Source organism: Symphalangus syndactylus, chromosome 5 (genome assembly GCF_028878055.3).
Source record: "Symphalangus syndactylus isolate Jambi chromosome 5, NHGRI_mSymSyn1-v2.1_pri, whole genome shotgun sequence".
In the NCBI taxonomy this organism is placed as follows: Eukaryota; Metazoa; Chordata; class Mammalia; order Primates; family Hylobatidae; genus Symphalangus; species Symphalangus syndactylus.
The window spans coordinates 117,036,962-117,064,386 of NC_072427.2; the positions used below are offsets into that span (position 1 = coordinate 117,036,962).

The window sequence follows — 27,425 nt, forward strand, 5'->3', positions numbered from 1 at the left end:
GACTTTTTATTTGTGGAGGGAAAGGAGCTGGGAGAAGAGTTTGAATATGCAGGGGAGAGAGAGATCCCATAGGGGAGGGAAGAGATTGGGATTGGTGTCCAGATGGAGGGATTACAAACAGAAAGGAGGGAATTTGCTTTCATTGTTGATTCGTGGTTGCCTCTTTCTTTCAGTCTCAGAGGTAACCAATGAGAGTCCTAAGCAGTGTCTGGCTTGGTATTTTCTCCATGAAACTATTTTACCAGTGGATTGAATTTGCAAAAGATACCAAAGAGTTAGCTATTTTAAATATAAAGGTGTCGGTGAGGATTGAAAAATATGTACCTTTATACTTGCGTTCTAACCTTGCTGAAAACCAGAGTTTTCAAGGGTAAACCTATTTATGTTTCAGTTCTCAGAATTTTATGGCTCCAGAGTTTCAGCCCATTAGGCCTAAAGTACAAGGTTAGCTCAATTGTTACAATAAAAAAATCTTAGGGATTTCATAGATTTATCCATTTGAGAAAAAGGGGAACTGCTTTTAAAAAAAGGCAATGGAGCCCAGGCATATTGTTTGATTGGTTAGATTCAAAGTGAAAAAACAACACTCAGTTGCCTATGTGGCTGGCAGGAAATAACTCAAGGCAGCAAAGTGATCATTTTTATTCTCAATAATCACATTTATAAGAAGTTTTCACTCTATTGGCATGTTTAATCTTTATAAAAATCCTTTGGTGTGGGAGGGATAGATTTTTGTCTCTAAAAAAAATGCCAGCAAAATATTGGGCATTGTTTAGAATTGTAGCAAACAAAAAAATAATAAAAAGCACTATTTTCTTCTCACCCCGTCTTGGTATTTGTACCCAAGAAACTCCCTACAATTCTAGTTATTGTGCTTAAAGACCTAATAGAATTGGAGAAAATTCAAAATAATACTAGTTCAATTCAGAAAGTATATTTTTTTTAGTGCCAAATCTGCACCATTTACTGTCTTACAGTATCCTGCAAAGAACATGACCCGCTGCTGCCCCTCAGTGAGCTTATAATGTAGAAGGGGGGAAGACTTGTAAATAAGTGATTATAATGTGAGACAAAGGCAGCAGTGAAGGTCTGCGGTGTACAGAGGTGGGAGAGAAAAGGGTCGGAAACCACTTCCCAAAGGATGGGATAAATGAACCAGGCTTGAAAGAATGGCAGGATGTCATCAGGTGGACAAAGGGACCAATGTTATTAGCAAGAGAAGGAAATGTTCACAGAAACCTTAGAGGTGTGAAATATCATGGTGTATTTCGTAAATTATAAGTAGCTCAGTGTTAGTGAAACATCATTGTAAGGGGTTGAATATGAGGCTAGAGTTTTACAGGGAATAATTAATTCATCAGCAACACAGATTCATGGTTTATGATGATCACTTTGGAGGGTGATGTTGCTGGCAGGGAAGATACCAGCTAAGAGGCTCCAGAAAGACATCCAGACAGGATATGATAAGGGCCTGAATTGAACAGAGGACTGTTAGGGATGAAGAGAAGTCAGATATGAGAGAGGAATAAATGAGATAAAACATCTTGAATTGAATACTTAATTCATTGTGGGGTCATGAAAGAAGAAATTGTTAAAGCGGACAGGCCTGGGGGAACTTCTGTTTTGTAAAAAAAAAAGTTAAACTAAATAAGATATTTCAGTCTGGAGAGGTAGAGGCTGAGAAATAATAAAGTAAAATTCCCATTTTGAAGTCTGTTAATTGAATATGGACCGGATTATCAGTGACAACTAGAACTAATGGTCACCCCTCACACATGGAAAAGGTAAATATGGGATCGACAAGAGTGCTTTATATTTCATAAAGCAAGCATTACATTTATGGAAATGTAGGTCCTAATTCCCCCCAAGATAAATGTATTCAACATAGTTTAAGTTAATTATAAAAAGACAAGCCTACCTGATTATTGAGAAATCAGATTGTTCTGCCTGAATGTGAAGCTGATATTTTAAAGGTGAATCTAGCCATCTGTTTCCTAATTCTTTAGTAGATAAACAGCAGGGGATGGTCCATAGGTTTAGATCCAAAATTAAAATGTTTGCAGATAAACATCCTAGCAAGTGATTACAGAAGCAGTGAAAAGTAGCTCAATGTTAGTGAAACACCACTGTAAGTGGTTGAATATGGGGCTTGAGTTTTACAGGGACTAATTAATTGATCAGCAACATAGATTCATGGTATCGATTTTTAGAGTTTGATATTCTAAGAGTGGTTCTCCAACTGAAAAGTCTCACTCTTTATACTCTTAAAACCCAAATAACTTTTATTTATGTAGCTTACATCTATTGACACTATTAGAAATTAAAACTGAGAAAAAATTCATTAATTCATTTTAGAATGAAAACATTTATACATCACATATTAATATAACTATTTTCCAGAGGAAAATATTAGCCAGAGGAGCAGAATTGCTTTACATTTGTGCATATCTCTTTAGTTAGCTTAATAGAAGACAGCTGGGTTCTCATATATGTCTGCCTCAACATTTGGTCTATTGCAATACCATGCATTACATAACTCCTGGAAAACACCGTATATTCAAGAGAAAAGAGAGTGAAAGTTATTATGCAAATGATTCTGACTTTGAGGATCCACCAACAATAGCAGTTTGAAACAGATTTTTGTTTCATACACAAATAAGGTATTACTTTACCCCCACTCCACCCTTTTTGGAAGTCCATCCTCCTAAGAATATTTTCACCATTATTTTCTGGCCTTGTCCTATACTTGTAAAGGCCTGTGATCTGTCTACAGATAAATGAGTTCAAGTGCAGGCAGAATTTGTTAGCTTTCTACGACCTTTTACCCTTTTCAGCCTAATGAAGCGTAAGTTCATCTAGCCCTATTACCTCTATTCTTCTTCATAACTTCTCATTTTATTTATAAATAATAAAGTTCAAACAAATTTTTCGTTGAACTGGAATCTGAGGAGAGGAGGAGTAAGACTATAGTTGTGGCCCTTTCTTTGTATCTTGGAAGACTTAGTAGAGGGAAGGGAAACCTGGAATTTACACTCCTTCAAAATGTGATCACGGACACTGAAGACCACTTCCTGGAGGCCTGCCTAGAATTGCAAAGAATAATTATCTCTAGAAAATACCAACACTTCAAGATTGATCTCTGCTTTGGAAATAGATGAGCCTAAAAATTGTCTCTTGAGTTTCTCTACCTTTTATTTCAGATGCACCCTTGGGCTTCTCTCTTTCCTTTCTCATCCTGCTCCATCAATACCAGCTTCATCTGATTCCAGATACAGAGTGATGTGTCTGTGGCATAAGAACCAAGTCTTTGTCTTCTTTAAGATATCGCTAGACTCTCCCCATTCCCACTGCCACCACCCAGTTCTGTAATCCCTATTTAATGGCCTATTGGACTTTTGACTTGAGACTCCTTTTTTCTATCCATCCTGATTAGTTTTTCTCACACATTGCTAATATGAGGACATGTCTTTGCTCAGAAATCTTCAGTGATGCCTTAATTTGTACCATGATATAAATCTGTTTTATCTGTATTCTCCTTCAGCTTTCCCATAAACTCTTAATCGGAAATATTTTGCAATAGTTCTGGCCGTTTCCTCACAATCCTGTGAATGCAAAAAGCTTTGCATTTCTTGCCTCGGTGCCTGTCTTCGTGTTATTCTTTTCACGTGAAATGTTCTGTTCTTTCCCACCACCACCCCCATCTAAATCCAGTGGATTCTTCAAAAGCTAATTCAAAACCAGCTCATGTAAATGGTTTTTACCTGATTAGTTTGAATTTATTTGTTTCCCTCTCCTCTGATATACAATAGTATTTGAAGTTTGTACCACACGGTTTAGTATGTAATTATATACCATTGTTTATTTTTGTTTCATATGTTAACTTTTTATCTCCAAATAGATGATAAGTTTCTTGCGAACCTATTTAGAATTTAATTCTGGGAAAGGCCAGACTCCGTAAATTGGGCAACTGCCCAGTGTTTTCTCCAAAATTATTCACTAAATTATCTTCACGCTGGTTAAGTTAGGTTGGTCTTATATCCAAGCAAGGGTTCAAGTCCAATAAGTAATATCTAGTGTAATGTTACTTCTAAGTGTTATTTTCATGCACTTATTCTGAATTTCTCAAACTTTATCTTATAGCTATTTCTGCATTTGAAGCTCAGCCAATTTCCACTGAGGTGCACGAAGGTGGAGTTGCTCGATTTGCATGCAAGATTTCATCCCACCCTCCTGCAGTTATAACATGGGAGTTCAATCGGACAGCTCTACCTATGACTATGGACAGGTAGATGTAGATTTTGTCTTTGGAGATGATATGGGAGTAATGAAGACTTCATATGAGATTATATAGGGAGAAACACCATTATAGGCCTCATTTTTATTTAGGGCAGTAATAGCTGATTGCTTAAGACATTTCAAACTTAGCCAAAGAATTAGATCATCAGTCTCTGGCACATGGGGCATGGTTCCTGGTTTAGATCAGAATTTAAATAGATTATCCTACTGCCTTGATCCTTTCCTCAACCATCTGTTCTAACCATGACTGTCTGGCTGCAGCCCAGGGTTTTAGGAAATCAAATTACACTCTCATTGCTGGGAAGGGCAGTGTTGGTGTAAGGGTCTTTCATGTATGCCCTGGTAGCTGCCCACTCCTGTCTCTGCCTTCCACTTCCCAACCCCCTCTTTACTACAAATGCACACACGAGCACACTTGCACACATCTAGTGTTCTGCGGGTGGTTGGGATTTAAAAATCAAGAACTTGATAGCAACTCCAAAAAGTTTGATTCCTGCCCTGCTCCTGAGTTGGCAGACATTTGCTAACATGGTAAAGCACTAAGATGGAATAAGTTATTCATGGAAGTGCTTTATTTAAAAAAAAAAAGCATATCTACATATGTCTTGGATAATATATAGATATTAATAGGTAAAAAATCAGGAATTTGAAAAAAATTATGCTAAACTCTGGGCCACCAGTTAGCTAAATCTATGCTAGAATGTCAAATGTGACTCTGTAAAATTCAACTGATAGATTGAATTCAACAAACCATATCATGCTGGATTGTTTATGTTTTAGAGAGCTTTAGTGACCCAAATGAAAACAATAGAATCAAGCTAATATTTTAAAAGGTCTTTAAAGTATTGCTTCTAGCACTGTAAAAAGATTGAGTGTATTCCTATCACAGAATATGTTAAATAAAATATAAAATCTAGGCCCGGCACGGTGGCTCATGCCTGTAATTCCAGCACTTTGGGAGGCCGAGGCAGGCAGATCACTTGAGGTCAGAAATTCAAGACCAGCCTGGTCATCATGGTGAAACCCTGTCTCTACTAAAAATACAAAAATCAGCTGGGCATGGTGGCGCACCTGTAATCCCAGCTACTTGGTAGGCTGAGGCAGGAGAATCGCTTGAACCCTGGAGACAGACGTTCCAGTGAGCCGAGATCATGCCATTGCACTCCAGCCAGGGCACCAAGAGTGAAACTCCATCTCAAAAATAAATAAATAAATAAAATATGAAATATACTACAAAAAGTTTAGTTATCTTTCTCTCATAACAGGATAACTGCCCTACCAACAGGAGTATTGCAGATCTATGATGTCAGCCAAAGGGATTCTGGAAATTATCGTTGTGTTGCTGCCACTGTAGCCCACCGACGTAAAAGTATGGAGGCCTCGCTAGCTGTCATTCCAGGTACCACGCAGAGTGGCTTTTTCCATTTTTATGACATTTTATTGGCGCAGTTGTTACTTTTTCTCCACTGCTGTAATAATGTGCCATAAAGTAGAATTTCACTGAAATTATTATAATCTATTTGGAAAATGGTCATTTTTAGTTATTACGCAACTCTTCTTTCATAGGCCGGTTTTCTATGTTATGTCAACATCTTTAAGAAATATTCAGTCTTAAGAAAGATTAACAAATATTCAGTCTTTGATATTCTATTCAATACCAAGATTCACTGATGCTCAGGTCCCTTATAGAAAATGGCATGTTATTTTCATTCACCTATGCACACCCTCCTGTATACTTTAAATCATCCCTAGATTACTTATAATACCTAATAATGTAAATTCTATATAAATCATTGTTATACTGTATTTTAAAATTTGTGTATTTTTGTTTTTTATTTTTTAAAAAAATATTTTCAACCTGCAGTTGGTTGAATTTACAGATGTGCAACCCGCAGATACTGAGGGCTGGCTATATTTCACTTTTGTTTTTAAAAGTGTAAAATACAGAAACCACAAAAAAGAGAATAACTGTCCTCCATTTCTACCAGAATTGTCTATTGTGGAAAAAGATATGTTTGTTTCTAGTTGTATTCTTTTGCTTGTCGTTTAAAGAAATACCATGATTTGCATTTGTAAAAATGATACATGCATTTTATAAAAAGTAATGTTTATGAAAATAGAAAATATAAAGCTTCTATATTAAACAATTTTTAAAAACACAAAAATAAAAGTTAAAAAATATCCTCAGTCTCAATGCAAAAATTATCATTGTTAATATTAAGTGAGCACAATTTTATGTATTTTGCCATACATTAATATAGGTAGAAGGGAAACTAGAGAGATGCATATACAGAAATAGATATTTCACTAAATTGCAATAGAGGATAGTTTTTATTTTAAAGGTTAAGTTTGTTTAGTGGAAGAAAACCTGGACTGAAGACATTGTTGAACTTCACATAAATGTTTATTCTTCAAAAGAGATACTGGTTTCTAACAGATCCTTTAAGGCTGAAAAAAGAAGAAATTTTGAAAAACATTAAGAGGCTGAAGTTATGTATTTAATGCTATGCTTTAATTTTAGGTAAATTAATTTTAGATAATTAAATTATATAAATAAGTGAATGCTTGAACCTCAATTAGAAGTAATGATACGGAAAATAACCTGAATGTCCATCAACTGATGAATGGATAAATAAAATGTGTTCTATCTATACAATGATATATATTGCTCAATATAAAGGAATGAAGTACTTATACATGTAACAACATGGGTGAACCTTGAAAACATTACGCTAACTGAAAAGAAGCCATTCACAAAAGGCCACATAATATATGGTTCCATTTATATGAAATGTCTAGAATAGGCAAATCCAGAGAAACTGAAAGTAGATTCGTGGTTACGAGGCTGTGGAGAGAAGAAGAGATTGGGAGTGACTGCTAATGGGTTTGGGATTGTTTTGGAGAGTGATAAAAATGTTCTAAAATTAATTGTGGTAATAGTTGTACAACTCTGAAAACTCTAAAAATTATATACTTCAGATGGGTGAATTGTATGGTATGTGAGTTATGTCTCAATAAGTTCTTTTAAAAAAAGAAAAGTGAGTGATAAGAATAAATGTCTTACTAATTTCACTTATTATATCTTATTTATAATTTATTTTTATATTCTGTCTTTTCCTTCCCAAAGCTAAGGAGTCTAAATCCTTCCACACACCAACAATTATAGCAGGTCCACAGAACATAACAACGTCTCTTCATCAGACTGTAGTTTTGGAATGCATGGCCACAGGAAATCCCAAACCAATCATTTCTTGGAGCCGCCTTGGTAAGTCTTCTCAGGAAACACAAACAACAAAAAAATGTCTTTTCCTTAAATTTTGTTCATTCTAATGAAATTTATAAAATGTTTATTTTATATACAAAAACACAGGTTTGGCTATTGAATGTCTTATTTTTTGGCATTTCAGTGTGTAGAGAAAAGGTCTTAACATGGAGAATTTTATACTTAATTTTATACTTTTCGTGACTGATTGCTTGGATAGTGGTCTTTTGACATAATTTCAGATTATCTGTTACACTGTTTTAACTGAAGTATCCTCTTTGAAATAGATCACAAATCCATTGATGTCTTTAATACTCGGGTACTTGGAAGTGGTAATCTCATGATATCTGATGTCAGGCTACAACATGCTGGAGTATATGTTTGTCGGGCCACTACCCCTGGCACACGCAACTTTACAGTTGCTATGGCAACTTTAACTGTATTAGGTATGTTCCTTTCATTCTGCAATCAGGGAAATCTTACATTTTAACATTTGCCGTTTTATCTCATTCATAGCTTACTTCTGTCTTTCTTGAGATTCGTAGCATTGATATGAAGTATTGTAATCAAACGATGAATTTCAGGAAAAAATAAATATTTACATTAAAATATAACTGTAGAATCATTCTGAGGTCACCATTCTGTTTACGTGCATACCATTATGTTTCTTCTTATTTAGGCTTCCCTTCTATTTCCATCACACCTACACACATATCCGTGTACCTCTTTGCCAGTTTAAAAATTTAATCTCTTGATTATTGCCACTTGCACTGCATTCACGAGTGGCTGTATATTGTTCTTAGTTAAGGAGGATGATAGGTACATATATTTTAAGTGTGTCTGTATAGATGCTCTGAATAGGGAAATCATGGAGGAAGTGAACACTGAACAATGCCAAGAAAAGGCTCCTGGAGAGATGTATGGAGATGTAGACAGGAGCTCGGCATGTCAGGCAACGTCAGGAATGGGACTCGTTTCATTTGCTGTTTCCTTCCTTGACCCTTTACATCATTCCTGTTAGGATCACAGAAATATTTCATTTTTTCTTTAAAAATAGCTCCTCCTTCATTTGTTGAATGGCCAGAAAGTTTAACAAGGCCTCGAGCTGGCACTGCTCGATTTATGTGTCAGGCAGAAGGAATCCCCTCTCCCAAGATGTCATGGTTGAAAAATGGAAGGAAGATACATTCGAATGGTAGAATTAAAATGTACAACAGGTAGGCTGTGTCACTTTGCTACCATTTTATATATGATATAATGGCTTTAGTAATTTTTATGTGAAATGGTTATAATGATATCAAATACCTAAATTATCTTGATAGTTATTAACAAAATGAAACTAAACTAAGACATTAAGATTTATAACATTATCGTGTCATACATGTGCTATGCTAAATACTCATCGATATTTTATACATGGGTCATGAAAGTGATAGATGATAATAAAATGCATGTTACACAGTTCCCCAAACTCCAGGATTCTAGTGCTGTTAAGCCACCACTAGAGTTAAGTTACCACAAGAAAGCATATTAGCTCTTTGGGGTCTTAGTTCCTTCTTCCACGAAGAGGAAATTAGAAGAAATAATTCTCTAATAATTTCTCTATAGTTAATGATTTTAAGAATTCATTTTTATTAGCATAAATACGAATTATTGTAACATTCTTGTGTTGAACAAAACTTAGAAATTTTTGTTGACCTGAATTCTATGTACACATTATTATATTCTGTAAATTAGATGCTATTCAAGTAATATAAATTCTTAATGAGCCAAATTTTAAAAAGTAAGTTAACTTACCTAAAGCAGAGAGCATTTGAATATCACAAATTCTAATGTAGACTCAAAAATGAGTAATTTTTAGTAATTAATGTAGAATATTTTTCACTAGGACAGATTACATAGGTTTTTTTTTTGTTCTCAGTAACTTTTATTATCTAAAATGAGACTATAACCCAGACATGGTGGCTGTTGCCAGTAATCCCAGTGCTTTGGGAGGCCAAGGTGGGAAGATCACTTCAGCCCAGGAATTTAAGACCAACCTGGGCAACACAGTGAGACCTTGTCTCTACAAAAACTTACAAAAAATTTAAAAATTACACATGCCTGGAGTTCCGGCTACTCAGGAGGATGAGGCAAGAGGGCGAGAGGATTATTTGAGCCCAGGAGTTTGAGGCTGCTGTGAGCTGTGATTGTGACACTGCACTTCAGCCTGGGTTACAGAGTGAGAGCCCGTCTCTTTAAAACAACAACAACAAAAAGAAAACTTCAAAAACAAAAACACACCAAAAGATCTTCGGGATTCCACATAGTTGCTGCAGGGTTCTACAAATGCTTGATTATTTAGCAATAGCTAAACTTTATTTTGAATTCATTCTTAGAATTTTTCATGGAAATAATTTTTTTCTTTCCCCAGTAAATTGGTAATTAACCAGATTATTCCTGAAGATGATGCTATTTATCAGTGCATGGCTGAGAATAGCCAAGGATCTATTTTATCTAGAGCCAGACTGACTGTGGTGATGTCGGAAGACAGACCCAGTGCTCCCTATAATGTACATGCTGAAACCATGTCAAGCTCAGCCATTCTTTTAGCTTGGGAGAGGCCACTTTATAATTCAGACAAAGTCATTGCCTATTCTGTACACTACATGAAAGCAGAAGGTAAGCAATTTTAGGAGTGCTTATTTTTAAGTACTCCTTGCTATCAAGGATTTGTTTTCAGTACGAATAATGCCTTACATAATCCATAAAATATTTTTGAAATTCTGTGGCATTTATCTTCTTTAATAAAATAATCTATCACCTATGTATCTATTGTTTTCTAAATTTCATGTTGTATACTTTGTATATGTAAGTATAGTTTAAGATTTTTCTGTTTAGAAACAATTACCAGCTAATGCAAAGCATCACTGCCTGCTTAGAAATTACAAAGTGGTGTACTTACGAATTTCATTCCAGACAGGGTATAAATTCCTTAACTGAGACTCAATATACCAATTTAAGTATGCAGTTACATTAGAACAGTGGTGTGACTGTTTAGTAAAATAATAAACTATGTATATTTATTATTTTTAAGGGAGAAAGTAAACATTGTCAAATTCCCCATATTTTTGATTTTGTATATTTTAAATATTTTGTATATTTTGAATGTTTTCTGAAATCATTTAGAACCCTCTGAAAATTGAACAGGACATTCTTTACTGCTATCTCATCATATAAAAGTAGAAATCAAATGTGTCTTCAAATTTTTATTCAGAATTATTGGTTCTATTTTGGAGATTTAAAAATTTTTCTTATATTTTACTTTTAGCAAATATCTTAGAGGAAAAAGAGAAACTACTGATAAATCCTAGAAATTTATCTATTGATTTTTCATAGAAACCATGGTAGCGGCTTAGAAATTTCAGTTCTATACTTAAAAAGCCTAGCTTTTATGGAATATACGTTAAAAACAAATTCAAACACCTAAGGATGGGGATATAATAAAATTAGCCATAGAAACAGGTGGTTTGTTGTTGCTGCTGCTATTTGTTTTTTGTACTTTGAAGTAGGGTTTTGAAAAGGAATATTTTGAATGTAAATCAGGGGTCATGGAAGCAAGAAGAATGAAAGTCTGATAACTGAGCATGCTGGAGTATGTTAATTCCCTTTTTAGTGATTTATGAAGGTAAAAGGAATGCTGGTTTTGGTGGGGACCACTCTTGTTCCCTATTATGGTTGTTTCATTAGAGCCTCCACATGCGGCTCAGTGGTCTATTCAGGAATGGAACAAGGCTTTTTAATTCGAACTCAAGGACCTTGTTTGGTAGGTCAGAAATCGTACTATGCAGCTCCTAATTAACAAGCCATTAGCCAGTCTGTTGTGAAATGCCTGTAATCTTGTCTAATTAAAATGCTATCAAGTTAATTCAGAAATGTGGGAAAACTTAATACTGGAATTTGCCTTCTGTTTTGTTTATAAATCCAGTGTGGGGAGAAGGGACTCCGTCCTTAGAGAGATTTGATTAAGTTGACATGCGTTTACTGTGAATTGTTAGCAAAGCACAGTGGCTGCCAATGCTCTTGTTCCACTTTACAGGTTTGCTCTGTAGGAATTAAATCCTACAAAGACAAATCCTCTTCTATACCTTGTCATGCATATTTGATTAAGAGTTGCTGAGAATTTTTTTCTCTTAAAAAAAAAAAAAAAACTCACTGTGGGACAAAGCATTTTGAGGCACATTCTGTGACTCCCAGTTTTTTTGCCCTCAGTATTACAAATAAAAGAACAACTTATGTCAGTCAAATTTAATAGAATCTCTAGGGGCAAAATGAGATCTTTCGCAGGACAACTTTTGGTTTGGTTTGTTTTTCTAAAGAGTGGAGCTGTTATATTCCCTACTGTCTCTCCATTTATGTTTAAAAGAAAAAAACCCCATGAGTTGAAGCAAGTAAAGTTTACACTGTTATGAATTACAATATTCTGTTGTGTTAAGCTCTGTTATGTTACTACTGTACATTGTCTCTGCTGTGGGTTTTGACCAGATGGTAAATGAAGTTTAGAGAAGATGAATTCTTTTCAGTTTGATTTATTCAGGAAAAATGTCCTCTAGTAATTTGTAGCAAAATATGGTTACCTTTAGAAAATAAAGACCTTCGTGTTCACATTTTGTAAAGGGGCACAGAAGATAAGAGACCGAGATTAGACCCAAGGACTAGTGTTTCACAGTGCAGGAAAATGGTCTTGTTAATTTTATTTTGAATATCTGTCATTTTAAAACGTGGATTCTTTAATTTAGGTTTAAATAATGAAGAGTATCAAGTAGTCATTGGAAATGACACAACTCATTATATTATTGATGACTTAGAGCCTGCCAGCAATTATACTTTCTACATTGTAGCATATATGCCAATGGGAGCCAGCCAGATGTCTGACCATGTGACACAGAATACTCTAGAGGATGGTAAGAAAACATGATTCTAGATCATTTCAGTATGAACATTCGTATGTTTTGTCAATTTCAATGAATAAATGTGTTTAAAGAAAATATCCTCCTTTTGGTTAAAAAACAAGTATGTTAAATTTACCGTTCAAAATCTCACTCTTGCTTTTTTGCCAGTAACATGATAAGGATAAAGAGCACTTTCAGAATATAAAATTTAATAATAAAATTCTTATATTCCCATTGTATGTCTTCAAACGTTGCTAGTTTAAATTGTAAATATGTTGCAAACTTTTTTGTACTGAATAGAACAAAATGTGAGTTTTTCTAAGCATGAATAACTGTAATGACTGTTACATATTGAGTGTATGCAGTGACCAGGGCCAGAGGTACTGGACTTCCGAAACTCGGACTTTATACAGTTTATCACCTGTCAAAAAATTCGTAGCACTTAGTACCTGTTGATTAAATACAATATGCTTATACTCCTTAAGGGGGAAAATATTACTTGTTCAGTTTATTTCCTAACCATGAGTTGAAAATTGAGTTGTGGTTCTTTTAGGGAAGGCCAGACCTTCATATTATTCTTATAATGGTGGGAAATTTCATCCATTAAGATAGCCCTAGAGAACTGATTCTCCTCCTCTGAGTCTTCATATCATATTGTAAAAGAAGGGATCTGTCTTTCCATAGTCTCTAGAAGACCTTTTTTAGCACCCTGCAATGTGAAAGGGAATGATTTGATATATGCTTAATCATACTGTTCTCCTTTAGCAAATGTTTTATCCTCAAGCAGTGGTCTGCTGTTCGTTTTTAAAATGTTTTTATATAAATAATCTCCAAATCTTTTTTTTTTTCATTTAGGTCCCAGATCTCTTATTATATCTTTATAATGCTACTTATTTAGGTGTTTATAAAATCAGACTTAGACTACATGAAAAAAGGTTCACTTAGGTGGATACTGAATTCCAAATTTTAGTTTTTATTTACGAGCCTGTTCTACTTTAGAGGGAACTATAGTATATATGACATCTCTAGTTACCTCGTTACTATTAACAACCTCTGTTATGCATGTCTAAGGTGAAAAGCAGGCTAATAGAGTTGTGTGTGGGGGTGGTCTATTCTGTCTGTATATTCTTGAAAAAAGTGAGTCTTAGCATAGCAGGGAAATACTGTAAAAGGAGCTAATATTATTTTCTTCATTTTGTGTCTGAAGAAACTTAGATACAGAGAAGTTAATTTGGCCAAGATCAGAGTTGTACATGGTAGAACAAGGATTCAGACACACAGAAGCTAACTCTAGAACCCGTCAACTCTTAGTATTAGACTGCCTGTCACTGTATTTGACTCATTTTCCTGAAATGCCAGTTTTATTAAAATGGAGGAAAAACTGTTTTTATATTAAACAACATATGTTGTAATTAGGAATACAAAATTCACATTAATTTTTAAGATGCAACTCTTACACTTCAAAATATTATTTGCTTGTTTATAACTGTAGAATCCTAGGCTTCCCCACCTTTGTATAATTCACTCTCCCTTGTTTCAAAGCCCTTTGGTGGAATTATTTGAGAAGTATTCTCATATTTTGTATGAATATCAAATATTCTCATATTTGTTCCAAACAACAACAAAACAATCACAGCCACAGTGAAGAATATCTTCTATTCTTTGTTTCCACACACTTAGCCCTCCCTCGTTATTTTTCTGGTTTGTACTCTATTTCACTGAAAACCTCTGCTAGGGCTGAAAGTATCTCTTCTTTATGATATGTTGCTAATTAAGAGAATTCAGTTACTGGTGTGCTAAGTGGCAATTCGATTCTAAATATTTATAAACAACCTGTTTTCCTCTATGACTAGTTCCCCTGAGACCTCCTGAAATTAGTTTGACAAGTCGAAGTCCCACTGATATTCTCATCTCCTGGCTGCCAATCCCAGCCAAATATCGGCGGGGCCAAGTGGTGCTGTATCGCCTGTCTTTCCGCCTAAGTACTGAGAATTCCATCCAAGTTCTGGAGCTCCCGGGGACCACGCATGAGTACCTGTTGGAAGGCCTGAAACCTGACAGTGTCTACCTGGTTCGGATTACTGCTGCCACCAGAGTGGGGCTGGGAGAGTCATCAGTATGGACTTCACATAGGACGCCCAAAGCTACAAGCGTGAAAGGTGAATTTCTGAAGACTGTTAAGAAAAGATAAGACAGTATTTTTACTTTTGAATCAAGTTTTTCTTCTCTAAGTTATGTTTATATTTTTAAATTTTGTTTTACAAATAAAAATATTCCATAGGTGGTGGACTTAATTGAAAAAAATTAAACTTTTTATTAAGTACTCGCTTTTGCATAGAGTTTATTTGTGTGTAAACTTTTTGGTTGCGCTATTACTTTGCTTGGCAAATCCCTCATGGACAGATCAGTCCAAATCAAACTGAGTTTCCAAAGTAAGATATTCGTAGAGGTGTAATTAATATTATTGCCATATATTTTTAAAATCCTTAGTATGGGAAGACTATAGGACTGCGAAATTGTAGACCCTTCTGTTTGACTAATGTGGAATGTAGCATGACTGGTTTTCTCGTTAATTGACTGACAATAGTGCCTCTTCTCTATATCACAGAGGAGTGTTGGCCAAAATTAGAAAGTATTTATTGCCTCTTTGAAAAGAAATTAAATATCCAGATATTATTATTTATATATCTTGGTCTTTTTAAGATAGTATTTTATGTATTTTTAAATTTTGATCTCAAAGTTTAATATTATTGTGAAATTTGGAAAGTTAGGTTACAGTATAATTTTTGAATTGAACCTTTTGGTAATTGTTTGCTTAAAACTGAGAGAACTACCCTATTCTCTGTCTTTATATGGATGTTGGGTTGTTTATACATACATTTTCTGATGAATTTTACTAGCCCCTAAGTCTCCAGAGTTGCATTTGGAGCCTCTGAACTGTACCACCATTTCTGTGAGGTGGCAGCAAGATGTAGAGGACACGGCTGCTATTCAGGGCTACAAGCTGTACTACAAGGAAGAAGGGCAGCAGGAGAATGGGCCCATTTTCTTGGATGCCAAGGACCTACTCTATACTCTCAGTGGCTTAGGTGAGTGAGTTTGTACTGTGTTTTTGCCTTTTTCCTTCCTCTCTGACCAACTGGAAAAAAAGTTATTGGATATAAAGCAGGAGAACTGACTTAATGTTACAAAGAAAAGAATTGATTTTACTATGTCAGTGTGTATATGCTACTGCTGAAGCCAATGATTGGTCTTTGACTTAGCATTGTGAGTCCAGTGGCAAAATATCAGGCAGCCATTGTATCTTTCTATCTTTGTCCAGCTCTGCGAATCTGCTTTTCTTTGCGGAGTTCACTTCTGTTAGATTGAGTTCCTGATCAATTATTGTGAGAATAGGATGTAGAATAGGAATTAGAATAGGGATATCACCAAATCATACTCAGTGGTTAAGTTTCACTTAAAATGTGCCTGAGAGTGCTATATAATTGCTATATAATTACAAATTAGGTATAAAATAATGCCCTTACATATGACCCGTGTAACTGAATATTTATGTAGCTCTAACCCAGGAACACTGGAGAAAAAGCATTTAACTTTGTGTTTGAGTTCATCAGTGTTCTGAAAGACACTGTTTTATTCCCTAGTCTTCCTATCTTTGTAGAGTGAAAGGAATTTCATGATGTACACATGTTGAGTAGAAAGTAAGTATATCTAAAATATAATACATGGGCCGGGCGTGGTAGCTTATGCCTGTAATCCCAGCACTTTGGGAGGCCAATGCAGGTGAATCTCTTGAGGTAGGGAGTTCAAGAACAGCTTGGCCAACTTGGTGAAACCCCGTCTCTACTAAAAAAAATACAAAAATTAGCTGAGTGTGGTGGCATGCTTCTGTAATCCTAGCTACTTGGGAGGCTGAGGCAGGAAAATAGCTTGAACCCAGGAGGCAGAGGTTGCAATGAGCCAAGATCACACCACTACACTCCAGCCTGGGCGACAGTGCAAAACTCTGTCTCAAAAACAAAAACAAAAAAAGAATAAATGGATATAAACTCATCAAGGTATAAAATGTACACTTAGCTATTTGTTGCTCATAAGTAGATTTTTACCCTTAAGTACAAAGCAGTCCCTTTAATTATGATGACCAACCTGCTAAATACCTACTGAATTGTTACACCTTCTGGACATATTAGGATTTTACAATTACTCTAGCTTTTCCTTTCACAGACTGCCCTGTGAAGGTGAGGGGAGGTAAAAGGCTCAGCAGCCCAGCCATGGGCTTCTCCATGTCTTTCCCTGGCCTCACGGTAGCACAGGCTGTGAGAGCAGCGTTAGATTTGAGTATCTGCACAGTAAGAAGCAGTGGTGGGAGACTGTTTTCAGATGCAGGGAAGTTCTGTGGAACTTCATCCTGTGGTTCTATGCAGTTTTCCAGATGGTATTTTGCTTATAATCTCGTTATGTTGGTTTTTAATTTAATCTGCATTCAGTTAAATAAGTTTCACTATTGATCTCTGTCACACAGTTTTTTCTTTTCTTTGTGTGCACACACACAAAGTGTGTGTGTGTGAGACGGAGTTTCACTCTTGTTGCCCAGGCTGGAGTGTAATGGCACGATCTCAGCTCACTGCAACCTCTGCTTCCAGGTGCAAGCGATTCTCCTGCCTCAGCCTCCTGAGTAGCTGGGATTACAGGCATGCACCACCACGCCCAGCTAATTTTGAATTTTTAGTAGAGATGGGGTTTCTCCATGTTGGTGAGGCTGGTTTTGAACTCCCAACCTCAGGCGATCCGCCCATCTTAGCCTCCCAAAGTGTTGGGATTACAGGAGTGAGCCACCGTGCCCGGCCTGTCACACAGTTTTACAAATGATGAGGAGAAATTACATACGTTCCACCTTCCTTAAGCCATTGATACTGAGATGACATTAGCCCAACCTACTGCCACGGAAGCCAGCAACATTTATTCCCAGTCATGGCTTCTCAGTATTCTGTCCCTTTCCCTGCAAATTATTGATTCGAGAAAATCTTGCTTAGTTATTATGTAAGAAACATGATTAGGGACAATCGTTGATGAAGAATCATAGATCAAGCTTACTACTTCTAATTTTCTCACTGTTAAAGGAAATATGAATATATAGAAGATACAAAAATACATTATTAGCATGCTTTTCTTATACATCACAGGGAGCTTATTCTAAATAGGTGACTAATTTATTAGAAAAAAACTTGGGTTGTGAAAAGTTTAGAGACAGTTTATTAAAACTTTGGCAATTAAAAGCAATTCTTCAAAATTTTCTACAGATACATATATACATATATATACACACACACATGCATGTATGTATGTATTTATTTATTTATAAAGAGGAAGACCCATTGATCTTTGTTGAACTTTTTAAATCATCTCTGAACTATAGTCAACTTTTAATACTATAAACTTTTATTTTCTCCTATATTTTAAAAATAAATCATGTATTACTGCCCTTGTTTTTACGTTGTAAAATCCACTGTATATGCTATTTGAGGTAAATCCATTTAAAATCACTTCTAATGCATAAACTGGGAAATTATTTTGTCAATATACTATGTCTATTAAAATAGCTGCATGTTTCCTGACTGTGGAATTATATTGAGTGATTGGACTGATTGCAGTTCAGGATAACAGAATCCTCTTGCAGCTGTAGAGACTTTCTTGTTAGACAGCAGGTTCCGCACCCCTGGAGCTACCAAGTCACGGCTGGAATGAGTGACTAGCAGAGTTGCAGTTGTGTGGATTCAAGTATTGTGCAGCTGTTGACTGGATCACCTTTAAGGTGCCTTTTAATCTTGAGACCACTATGGTCTAGTCTTACTTTCCTAGAAGGTCATTGTTGGGGCCTTGCCAAACTTATAGCAGTCAAATACGTTTAACTCACTAAGTAGGCAAGTGTTAGCAGCTATCCTTTCCTTCTTTCTTTTGAATATTGGAAGGGGAGTATGTTCTGTTAACTGGACAGCTGACCATCTGTGACCATTTTTAGTGAGAGCATCTGGCAGTAGCTGCCTGTTTAACAGAGAGTGATGTGTCTGGAGGGCAGTAGGTTAAGGGAATCCTATCTGTGTCTTGCATGGTGAATACCTGCTTTCACTGAGCTTTTGCACATTAAAGATACTTTAACTGGAGCTAGATTTGCTAAGTAGGCTTGGAAATAAAATTTAAATGCTTCTGTTTGCTGATTCAATGTCAATTTGAGTAACAAACTGGTGTCTCAAAATTTCATTTTCATACTAATCCCCTTTCTGATGCCTTTATACACATCTTTTTATTTTTACTTCTGATAATTAAGTTTTTAATTTAAAAAGCATATTATTGGGACATACTCTCCTTGGTAATACACACAGTTCTTTGTTTCTGAAAGAAAGAAAAAGATGAATGAACTTATATATTTCATTTAACAAGCATTTTCAAATATTTTTCTGAGACGTAGTACTGTACATAAAAAGGTGTAACAGATGTAATAAAACAGGAAATATTAGACAAAAGACATTAAATTGACGATTTTTTCCAATATCTGCACAAATTTCTAATAAACTAAATTTAATTATACTTAGTAATGAAAGTTATTTTAGAACTTTTTACTCTAAAACCTCAAAGCTCAGTTCCCTAGATGTACAGTTTTTTTAAAGTAGCTAAAAAGATTATTGTGTCTTTCATAGTATAAATATTGGCAGAGTGATGGAAATGTTTTGATGTTAGCTTGTTTGATTTTAATGACTTTAAAATATAGTTTGATTTTAATTAAAACTGGTTTACTTTGGGGGTGGGGTTGGAAAAAAGCATTTGACTTGTGATTTAATACATTTGTATGATTTGTTCTAAGTGGTGATTTGAGACTTTGTATCTTTGTGGTGATTAATTTCACTTAGATTTTTTCCCCTAGGCACTTTCAGTGTTTAGCTTAGTTGTAAGTAGGATTTTTAAATACTTGTTATATTCATCTCACAATAAACTGAAGCAAAATTAGTAACATACTTGTGTTCCCTGATAATTGATTGAAATAATTTGTTCCTCTTTTTTCATCTGTTTATTTCAGAAATTGGCTTTAAATTCTGAAGTTAGCTTGTAATTACAAAGGAACTGTTTTCATAAGCTGTCAAAAACTGTTCTGAATTATTAAGTCTTTCTTTGAAAGAATGAAAAGGGGCAGACTTTTATGTAGTACTATTGTTAGTTTAACATTTAGGACACTGATGTTAGATCATCTTTAGCTTTTATTTTGCCGAAGAACTTGAGCTTGTTAATTATTTTATTTAATTTTACAGTAAGCATGATTAGTGTGAGCATGAGATTTCACACCAATTATAAATGAATAATTAAAATAATAAACTATACACTACAGCATTTTATTTATTTATTTGAGACGTAGTCTCACTGTCACCCAGCCTGGAGTGCCGTGGTGCCATCTCGGCTCACTGCAACCTCTGCCTCCCAGGCTCAGGCAATCTTCCCACCTCAGCCGGGTCCTGAGTGGCTGGGACCACAGGTGTGTGCCACCATGCCAGGCTAATTTTTGGTAGAGACAGGGTTTCATTCTGTTGCCCAGGCTGGTCTTGAACTCCTGGACTCAAGCCATCCACCTACCTCAGCCTCCCAAAGTGCCAGGATGATAGGCGTGAGCCACCACACCCAGCCTGATTCATTCTGTCAAACAGTCACAAAATAAATTGATTTAACTGAACTCAGTAAACTTCTTAAAGAAATACTTTTGGAAACTACCTGCCTTGTAGGCTAGAGAACTGACAAAAGTGTGAGTACAAATTATAACAAAAGAGAATATTTAAAAACGATCATTATTTCACTTTCTTCACTATTAAATATTTTTAAGTTACCCTTTCTTTTGTTATGTTTAATATATTATTATGCCAAAATATGTTGAAACTTCAACATAGACTTTTTTCTTAATTTGCCAATAGAGCAGAAATTTTTGAATATTTCATTCTCTGCAGTATCTTAAAATGCCAAATATGATTGATACTCAACTCAAATTTTAGAACTTAATATTTGAAAAATTTAGAAACCAATACTACAAGAGAAATGAAGCATTTACTTCTAAAAAAATACTACTGCATTAAGATAGTAAAAAAGAAAAGATTTTTCATTTGCCAATTTGCAGCTACCTCTAATTAAAAATAAAGTGTTACAGATTGATGAAACTGTAAGAGCTATATAAGAATTACGTGCATTATCTGGTTTTTTTTTTTTCTTAAACTATTTGTCTTAAATGAAAGGTCTCCTGCCATTGTAAAATACTTTGGGTGTTCTCTGGATGAATTGGAGGTATATCTCCTCTTTACATTCGGAAAAATACTGCCCAGATTTTAAGTCTCAACTCTTCTGGGAAACCTCTGGTGACTCTAAATGGTGCCAGTCATTCCATGATACATCATTTACAATGTTCTATTATAGAAATCGCATGGCACTGACGGTAAAAGAAAAACATTAGTCAAATAAGTTTCTTGTCTGTTGCCTGGATTTGACTTCAAATTTCACAACTTATTAACAAACTAAATCCTAGCTGTTCACCTAATCTTTTAGGTAAGGATAATGGTATTGATTTTAGAATGTTAGGGAGATTAAATGAAATAATGCACATAAAAGTTAGCATAGTGCCTGGGAAAATTGCATTGTAAGTTCTCAACAAATGTTAGTTGTTTTTGTTATTAAAATTGTTATCCTCCCAGGAGAGCAATGTATTTAGAAATTGAGCCTGTGTTTAAAAATTGTGTCTGTATGTTTTAAAAATATTTTTTCAAGTAATTTACCATGATCACTAGATTTGAAAGCTAATACGTCTTGAGCTTTAAAATGTATGTGGATTACTCACAGATCTTGTTAAAACACAGATTCTAATATTCAGTAGGTTTGGGTGGGGCCTGAAATTTTTGCATTTTTGCCCGCTTTGAGAAGTTAAGATCTAGACCAGGAGTAAGCAAACTTTTTCTGTAATGGGACAGACCGTAAATATTTTAGGCTTTATGGGTGTTATGGACCCAATGTTTGTGTCTTCCCAAAATGTATATGTTAAAGCCTTCACCCTAAATGTGACTCTGTTTGGAGATAGAGCCTGTGAAAAGATAGATGATGAAGGTTAAATGAGGTCATAAGAGTGAGGTTCTAATCCAGTAAGGCTGATGCCCTTATAAGAAGAAGAAGAAATGCCAGAGCATGCTCTCTACCATGTGAGGATGTAACAAAAGCCCAGTCACCTGTGAGCCAGGAAGAAAGCCCTCACCAGAAACTGAATCCTGCCAGAGCGTGGTGTTGGACTTCTCAGCCTCTAGAACTGAGAGAAAACAAATTTCAGTTGTTTAAACCACTCAGTCTATGGCGTTTTGTTATGACAGCCTGAGCAAGACTGATACAGTGGGCCATATAGTCTCTTTCACAAGTATTCAATTCTGCTACTGCCGCACAGGAGCAGCCTTGGAAAATACATAAATGCATGCGTGTGGTTATGCTCCAATAAAACTTCATTTGTGGACACTGAAGTATGAATTTCATATAATTTTGACATGTCACAAAATAGTATTCTTTGAAACATTTTGTTCAGGCTGGGTATAGTGAAATATAATCTCATGTCTGTAATCCCAGCACTCTGGGGGGCTGATGTGGGTGGATCACTTGAAGTCAGGAGTTCGAGACCAGCCTGGCCAACATGGCATAACCCTGCCTCTACTAAAATTACAAAAATTAGCTGGGGGTGGTGGTGCATACCTGTAATCCCAGCTACTCATGAGGCTGAAGCAGGAGAATTGCTTCAACCTGGAAGCCAGAGGTTGCAGTGAACCAAGATTCCGCCGCTGCACTCCAGCCTAGGTGACAGAGCAAGACTTTGTCTCAAAAAGAAAAAAAAGGAAAAAAGAAAAAGAAAAATTTTTTTAACTACTGAAAAATTAAAAAAAAAAAGAAAAAAGAAAAAACGTTTTTAGCTGACAGTTATATCAAGGGCACCAGGCCACATTACTAGAATTTGGAAGTTCTAGATTTAGACTGTGTATAGTTCTTGCTTCTCAAAGTGCAGTCCCAGGACCAGCAGCATAATCTGGGAGTTTATTGAAATGCTGAATTTCAGGCCTCCCCTCTACCTATTGTTTTAACACATAAGGGTAAGGAATTTTGACATTAGGTTTATGCCTTTCTTCTTTTTTTTTTTGAGACGGAGTCTCGCTCTGTCGCCCAGGCTGGAGTGCAGGGGTGCATTCTCAGCTCACTGCAAGCTCCGCCTCCTGGGTTCACACCATTCTCCTGCCTCAGCCTCCCAAGTAGCTGGGACTACAGGCATCCGCCACCATGCCCGGCTAATTTTTTTAGTAGAGACGGGGTTTCACCGTGTTAGCCAGGATTGTCTCGATCTCCTGACCTCATGATCCGCCTGCCTTGGCCTCCCAAAGTGCTGGGATTACAGGCATGAGCCACTGCACCTGGCCAACGTGCAGTTTTAACTTCTGTAATACTTCACCTAACTCCTTGTGAAGACATTGTCTAGGAGATACTGTCAGTTAGAAATGCCAAATTTCTGCCTGGTCCGGTGGCTCACACCTATAATCCCAGCACTTTGAAAGGCTGAGGCAGGAGAATTGCCTGAATCAAGGAGTATGAGACCAGCCTGGGCAAGATGGTGAGACTCCATCTCTACAAAAAATCAAAAAGTTAGCTGGGCATGGTGGTACATGCCTATGATGCCAGCTACACAGGAGGCTGAGGTGGGAGAATCAGTTGAGTCCAGGAGGTCGAGGTAGCAGTGAGCCGTTTGCATCACTGCACTCCAGCCATGGTGAGGTAGGGCCTGTGAGACCCTGTCTCAAAAAAAAAAAAAAAAAAAAAAAAAAAGACATTGTTTCTAAATTTAGATTAGAACTTTACATACATGTATATAACTATATAAAGCTGCTTAGTTTAAAAACATAAGGTTGTTATCTGTACCAACTTAATTAGCATATCTTGTTTTATAAATTTTTATATTAAAGTTTATTCATCTTGGCCAGGCGCAGTGGCTCACGCGTGTAATCCCAGCACTTTGGGAGGTCGAGGCGGGTGGATCACCTGAGGTCAGGAGTTCAAGACCAGCCTGGCCAACATGGTGAAACCCCATCTCTACTAAAAATAACAAAAATTAGCTGGGCGTTGTGGCAGATGCCTGTAATCCCAGCTATCCGGAAGGCCGGGGCAGGAGAATCGCTTGAACCCAGGAGGCGGAGGTTGCAGTAAGCCGAGATTGCGCCATTGCACTCCAGCCTGGACAACAAGAGCGAAACTCCATCTCAAAAAACAAAAACAAAAAAACACCTCCCCCCCCGCCAAAACAAAACAAAACAAAAAAACTGTACACAAATGTATAGCTCTATTCACAGTTGCCAAAACCTGAAAACAACCTAAATGTCCTTCATCAGGTGAACAGATAAACTGCAGTACATCTGTACAATTGGAATACTCCTCAGCAGTAAAAAGCAGCAAACTATATTGCTGCTTGCAACAATTCATGGATGAATATCAATGTCATTATGCTGAGTGAAAGACGCCAGTCTTAAAAGGTTACATTCTGTATGACTTCATTCATATGACACTCTTGAAAAGTGAAAACTGGGGCCAGGCGTCGTGGCTCACGCCTGTAATCCCAGCACTTTGGGAGGCCGAGGCGGGTGGATCACCTGAAGTCAGGAGATTGAGACCAGTGTGGCCAACATGGTGAAACCCTGTCTCTACTAAAAATACAAAAATTAGCCAGATGTAGCTGGCACCTGTAATCCCAGCTGCTCGGGAGGCTGAGGCGGGAGAATCACTTGAACCTGGGAGGCAGAGGTTGCAGTGAGCTGAGACAGTGCCATTGGACTCCAGCCAGGGCAACGAGAGTGAAACTTTGTCCCCCCACCAAAAAAAAAAAAAAAAAAAAGAAAAAGTGAAAACTATATGGATGGAAAACAGATCAGTGATTGCCATGATTAGAGATGGGGGCAAGACTTGACTACACAAAGGCAGCATTAGGAGCTTCTGGATGTGATGAAATTGTTCTTTTTCTGGTTGTGGTGGTTGCACAAATCTATACATGCATTAAATAGGACCATACAACAAAAAAAATAAGTTTCAATATATGTTAATTTTTAAATTAAATCAGAAGACTGAAGGTTTTGAGATCAGATGACCAGGGTTTGATCCCAGCTCTCCAGCCCACTAAGTGTGATACGGGGCCGGGCGCAGTGGCTCACGCTTGTAATCCCAGCACTTTGGGAGGCCGAGGCGGGCGGATCCCGAGGTCAGGAGATCGAGACCATGGTGAAACCCCGTCTGTACTAAAAATACAAAAAATTAGCCGGACGTGGTGGCGGGCGCCTGTAGTCCCAGCTACTCGGAGAGGCTGAGGCAGGAGAATGGCGTGAACCCGGGAGGCGGAGCTTGCAGTGAGCCGAGATTGCACCACTGCACTCCAGCCTGGGCGACAGAGCAGGACTCCGTCTCAAAAAAAAAAAAAAAAAGAGTGTGATACTGGTAAAGTCACTTGACCTCCATAAACCTCAGTTTCCCCTAGACATTTAGATTGCTCAGGATTGAATGTGGAACCCACAGGACAGCGGGTTGGTAGATAGTAAGTGCTCAATAACTGTTATCTGTAAATATGATTAAGGAGAGGAAGAAATTAGAATGATGCTCAAGTGTTCTAAGGGATGGTGCTTTTACTCTGGAGTAGGGCTTTCAGAAGACCAACCAGGATTGGGGAAGTAGGAGATAACTGAGTTCACTTTTTATCATATTGGGTTGGAAAGGTTGGTGTCCCAGTGGAGATGTCTGTAGCAGCTTAATATATGGGTTTAGATTTCAGAAGAACTGAGATGGCGAATTATTGTTGTGCAGTTGGAAGTTAAGGCTGTGGACCAGCGTCTCTCTGGCTTAGCTACTTTGAAAGAAATTATCAGACTTCAGCAGAAGAAACTAGTCAGCATAATTGTAAAACAAAGGAAGTTAGGTCACTTTTAGGAAAGAGAGGTACATCCAGCAAATCTCATTGAAATTTCTCTGATTATGTGAAACTTCAAACTTTCTCATTTTCTGAGATGTATCTCTCAGTGGAGTCCCTTTAAAAAAAAAAAAATCTTCAAAGACTTTCAGAAACTGAAATGTTTCAATATAGATAAGGTCATATTTATATTTGATCTTAGTTTGGCGAAATTCTAAACATCTATCAGTCTCTCTTACTTGCCACAAAAGATGGAGGAATTTTTAATAAGAAAGAAGCAAAGGAGATCAGGCTGCCATATTATGGGAGAAATATAGATGACATTCCAAATGGAACCTCCTAGCAAGTTACAGAAGATATTTTGCTTTCTTCAATATTTGAAAACCTTTTTAAAACTTTTTTTTGTAACCCAGTTGAATGCAGTAGCACAAACTTCATGATTTGCATTTCTGCCTCTTAAATTCAGAGGATTGCAAACAATATTAAAATAACAGTGCTGCCGGAGAGAAGAAATACCTTTTACTTGCGTGCTGTATATAGCACTGTATCAGAGTTGTATTAATGTCACCTTATGGGATGTTACAGATCACTTTATTTCATACTTAAATCATTTTGGAAAAAGAAGAAAGACAGCAATATATGCCTATACTTCTTAAACATTTTTTTCACCATCTTTAAGAAAGTTCAACTTTCCAAAAAATTTCAAACACAAATAATTGGGAAAAGAATTTTGATGTTTTTTTCCCTGGACCTTTATATCCTTAGCCTTGAATAGTCATCACCTTTCAAAATGCTCTAAAACATGGAGGGCTCTGTGAAAAACATCTGTCTTGTTATTGAGGTGAAAAATGTGAACAAAATGATACACAGCTACTCCTCTTTTTTTTTTTTAAAGTATTAAGCAAGGTTTCTTTTTCCTCCAAGAATAAAACTGATGCATTTGCCTAAATGGTAATCACTTTTGTCGGTTTGAAGTTGTTTTACTGCTTTAGCAGCTGTGTGGCAAGTTTTCTAGCAGACAATGGTGGTGGGGAGGGGGGATCAGTTGCATCTGGTTTCTCTTTGTAGAATGACTGAAAAGTTGATATTTAGTGGTTTTCTTGAGAAAGCAGTTCATGTGAAGAGTAACTTTTTTTAGTACCTAAATTAGCTTGCTGTGATTCATATGCATGCGTTTTGTCTTCCTGCTTAAAAAAGAAAAGAAAGAGTAAAGAAAATTGTCTACCCTGAAACTACATAGCACAGATAACCCTTTGACCTTTGGCACTGGGTAAAGATTTACAGTACTTGTGGAGCCTCACTCCACATGCCTGACTGAAAAGAACCCTAAATAAAGTAAGGCCCCTGTGGAGATGGAGAAAATAAGCAGGATATGAGGAAGTTCCATTATTTCATGTGGCTGTGTTGCCGCTCTTGTTGTTTTAATCAGTTTATAAGGTGAAATACCAGTTGGGATGCATTTCCAGTTTAGGAGGTCCGACGTCAGTTAAGTTTGTGCTCTGATTTTGGAAGAATTGGAGTCGAGGTTACCCTGGGCATAGTGTCCTTCTCTGTCTCTCTTGTACTCGGGGAATATCCCCTCCTCCTGGCTCCCTCAGATTAAATTCCCATTTGAAATATCTGGATAGTTGTTTGTTTGTTTTAGGGAAAGCAAGACAAAACCTTTTTTTTGTTTGTTTTTAAGAAATGGGCATGATCAAAAGATAGGGGAAAGTGGAATCCCCTGTCACTTTATGTGTTAAGAAATTAAATTTTTCTTTAGATTTAAAACATAAAAAACACATGAGAACAAAATTAGTTCCCCATTGTCTCCAGAAACATTGGTTTAACTCTGCTCCAAATGGCGCATCAAATTGAGACCTTTGAAGAAATTTTCATAATTTATTACATAACAATACTCAGATACTGAGATCTATTTAATACTTAATAGCTTTCTACTGACTATGTA

General features: G+C 36.5%; 1 protein-coding gene across 2 annotated transcripts in view; it reads left to right on the forward strand.

Annotated features, from left to right (window-relative positions):
• PRTG (protogenin) overlaps positions 1–27,425 on the forward strand; it is a 127,020-nt gene that overhangs the window by 57,219 nt on the left and 42,376 nt on the right. For both annotated transcript variants that reach the window (XM_055279205.2, XM_063639395.1), the window contains exons 3-11: positions 4,141–4,285; positions 5,562–5,695; positions 7,424–7,561; positions 7,846–8,004; positions 8,616–8,775; positions 9,972–10,219; positions 12,337–12,501; positions 14,343–14,648; positions 15,390–15,578. In XM_055279205.2, the coding sequence (XP_055135180.1) occupies positions 4,141–4,285; positions 5,562–5,695; positions 7,424–7,561; positions 7,846–8,004; positions 8,616–8,775; positions 9,972–10,219; positions 12,337–12,501; positions 14,343–14,648; positions 15,390–15,578 (1,644 nt within the window). The remainder of the gene's footprint in view (positions 1–4,140; positions 4,286–5,561; positions 5,696–7,423; positions 7,562–7,845; positions 8,005–8,615; positions 8,776–9,971; positions 10,220–12,336; positions 12,502–14,342; positions 14,649–15,389; positions 15,579–27,425) is intronic.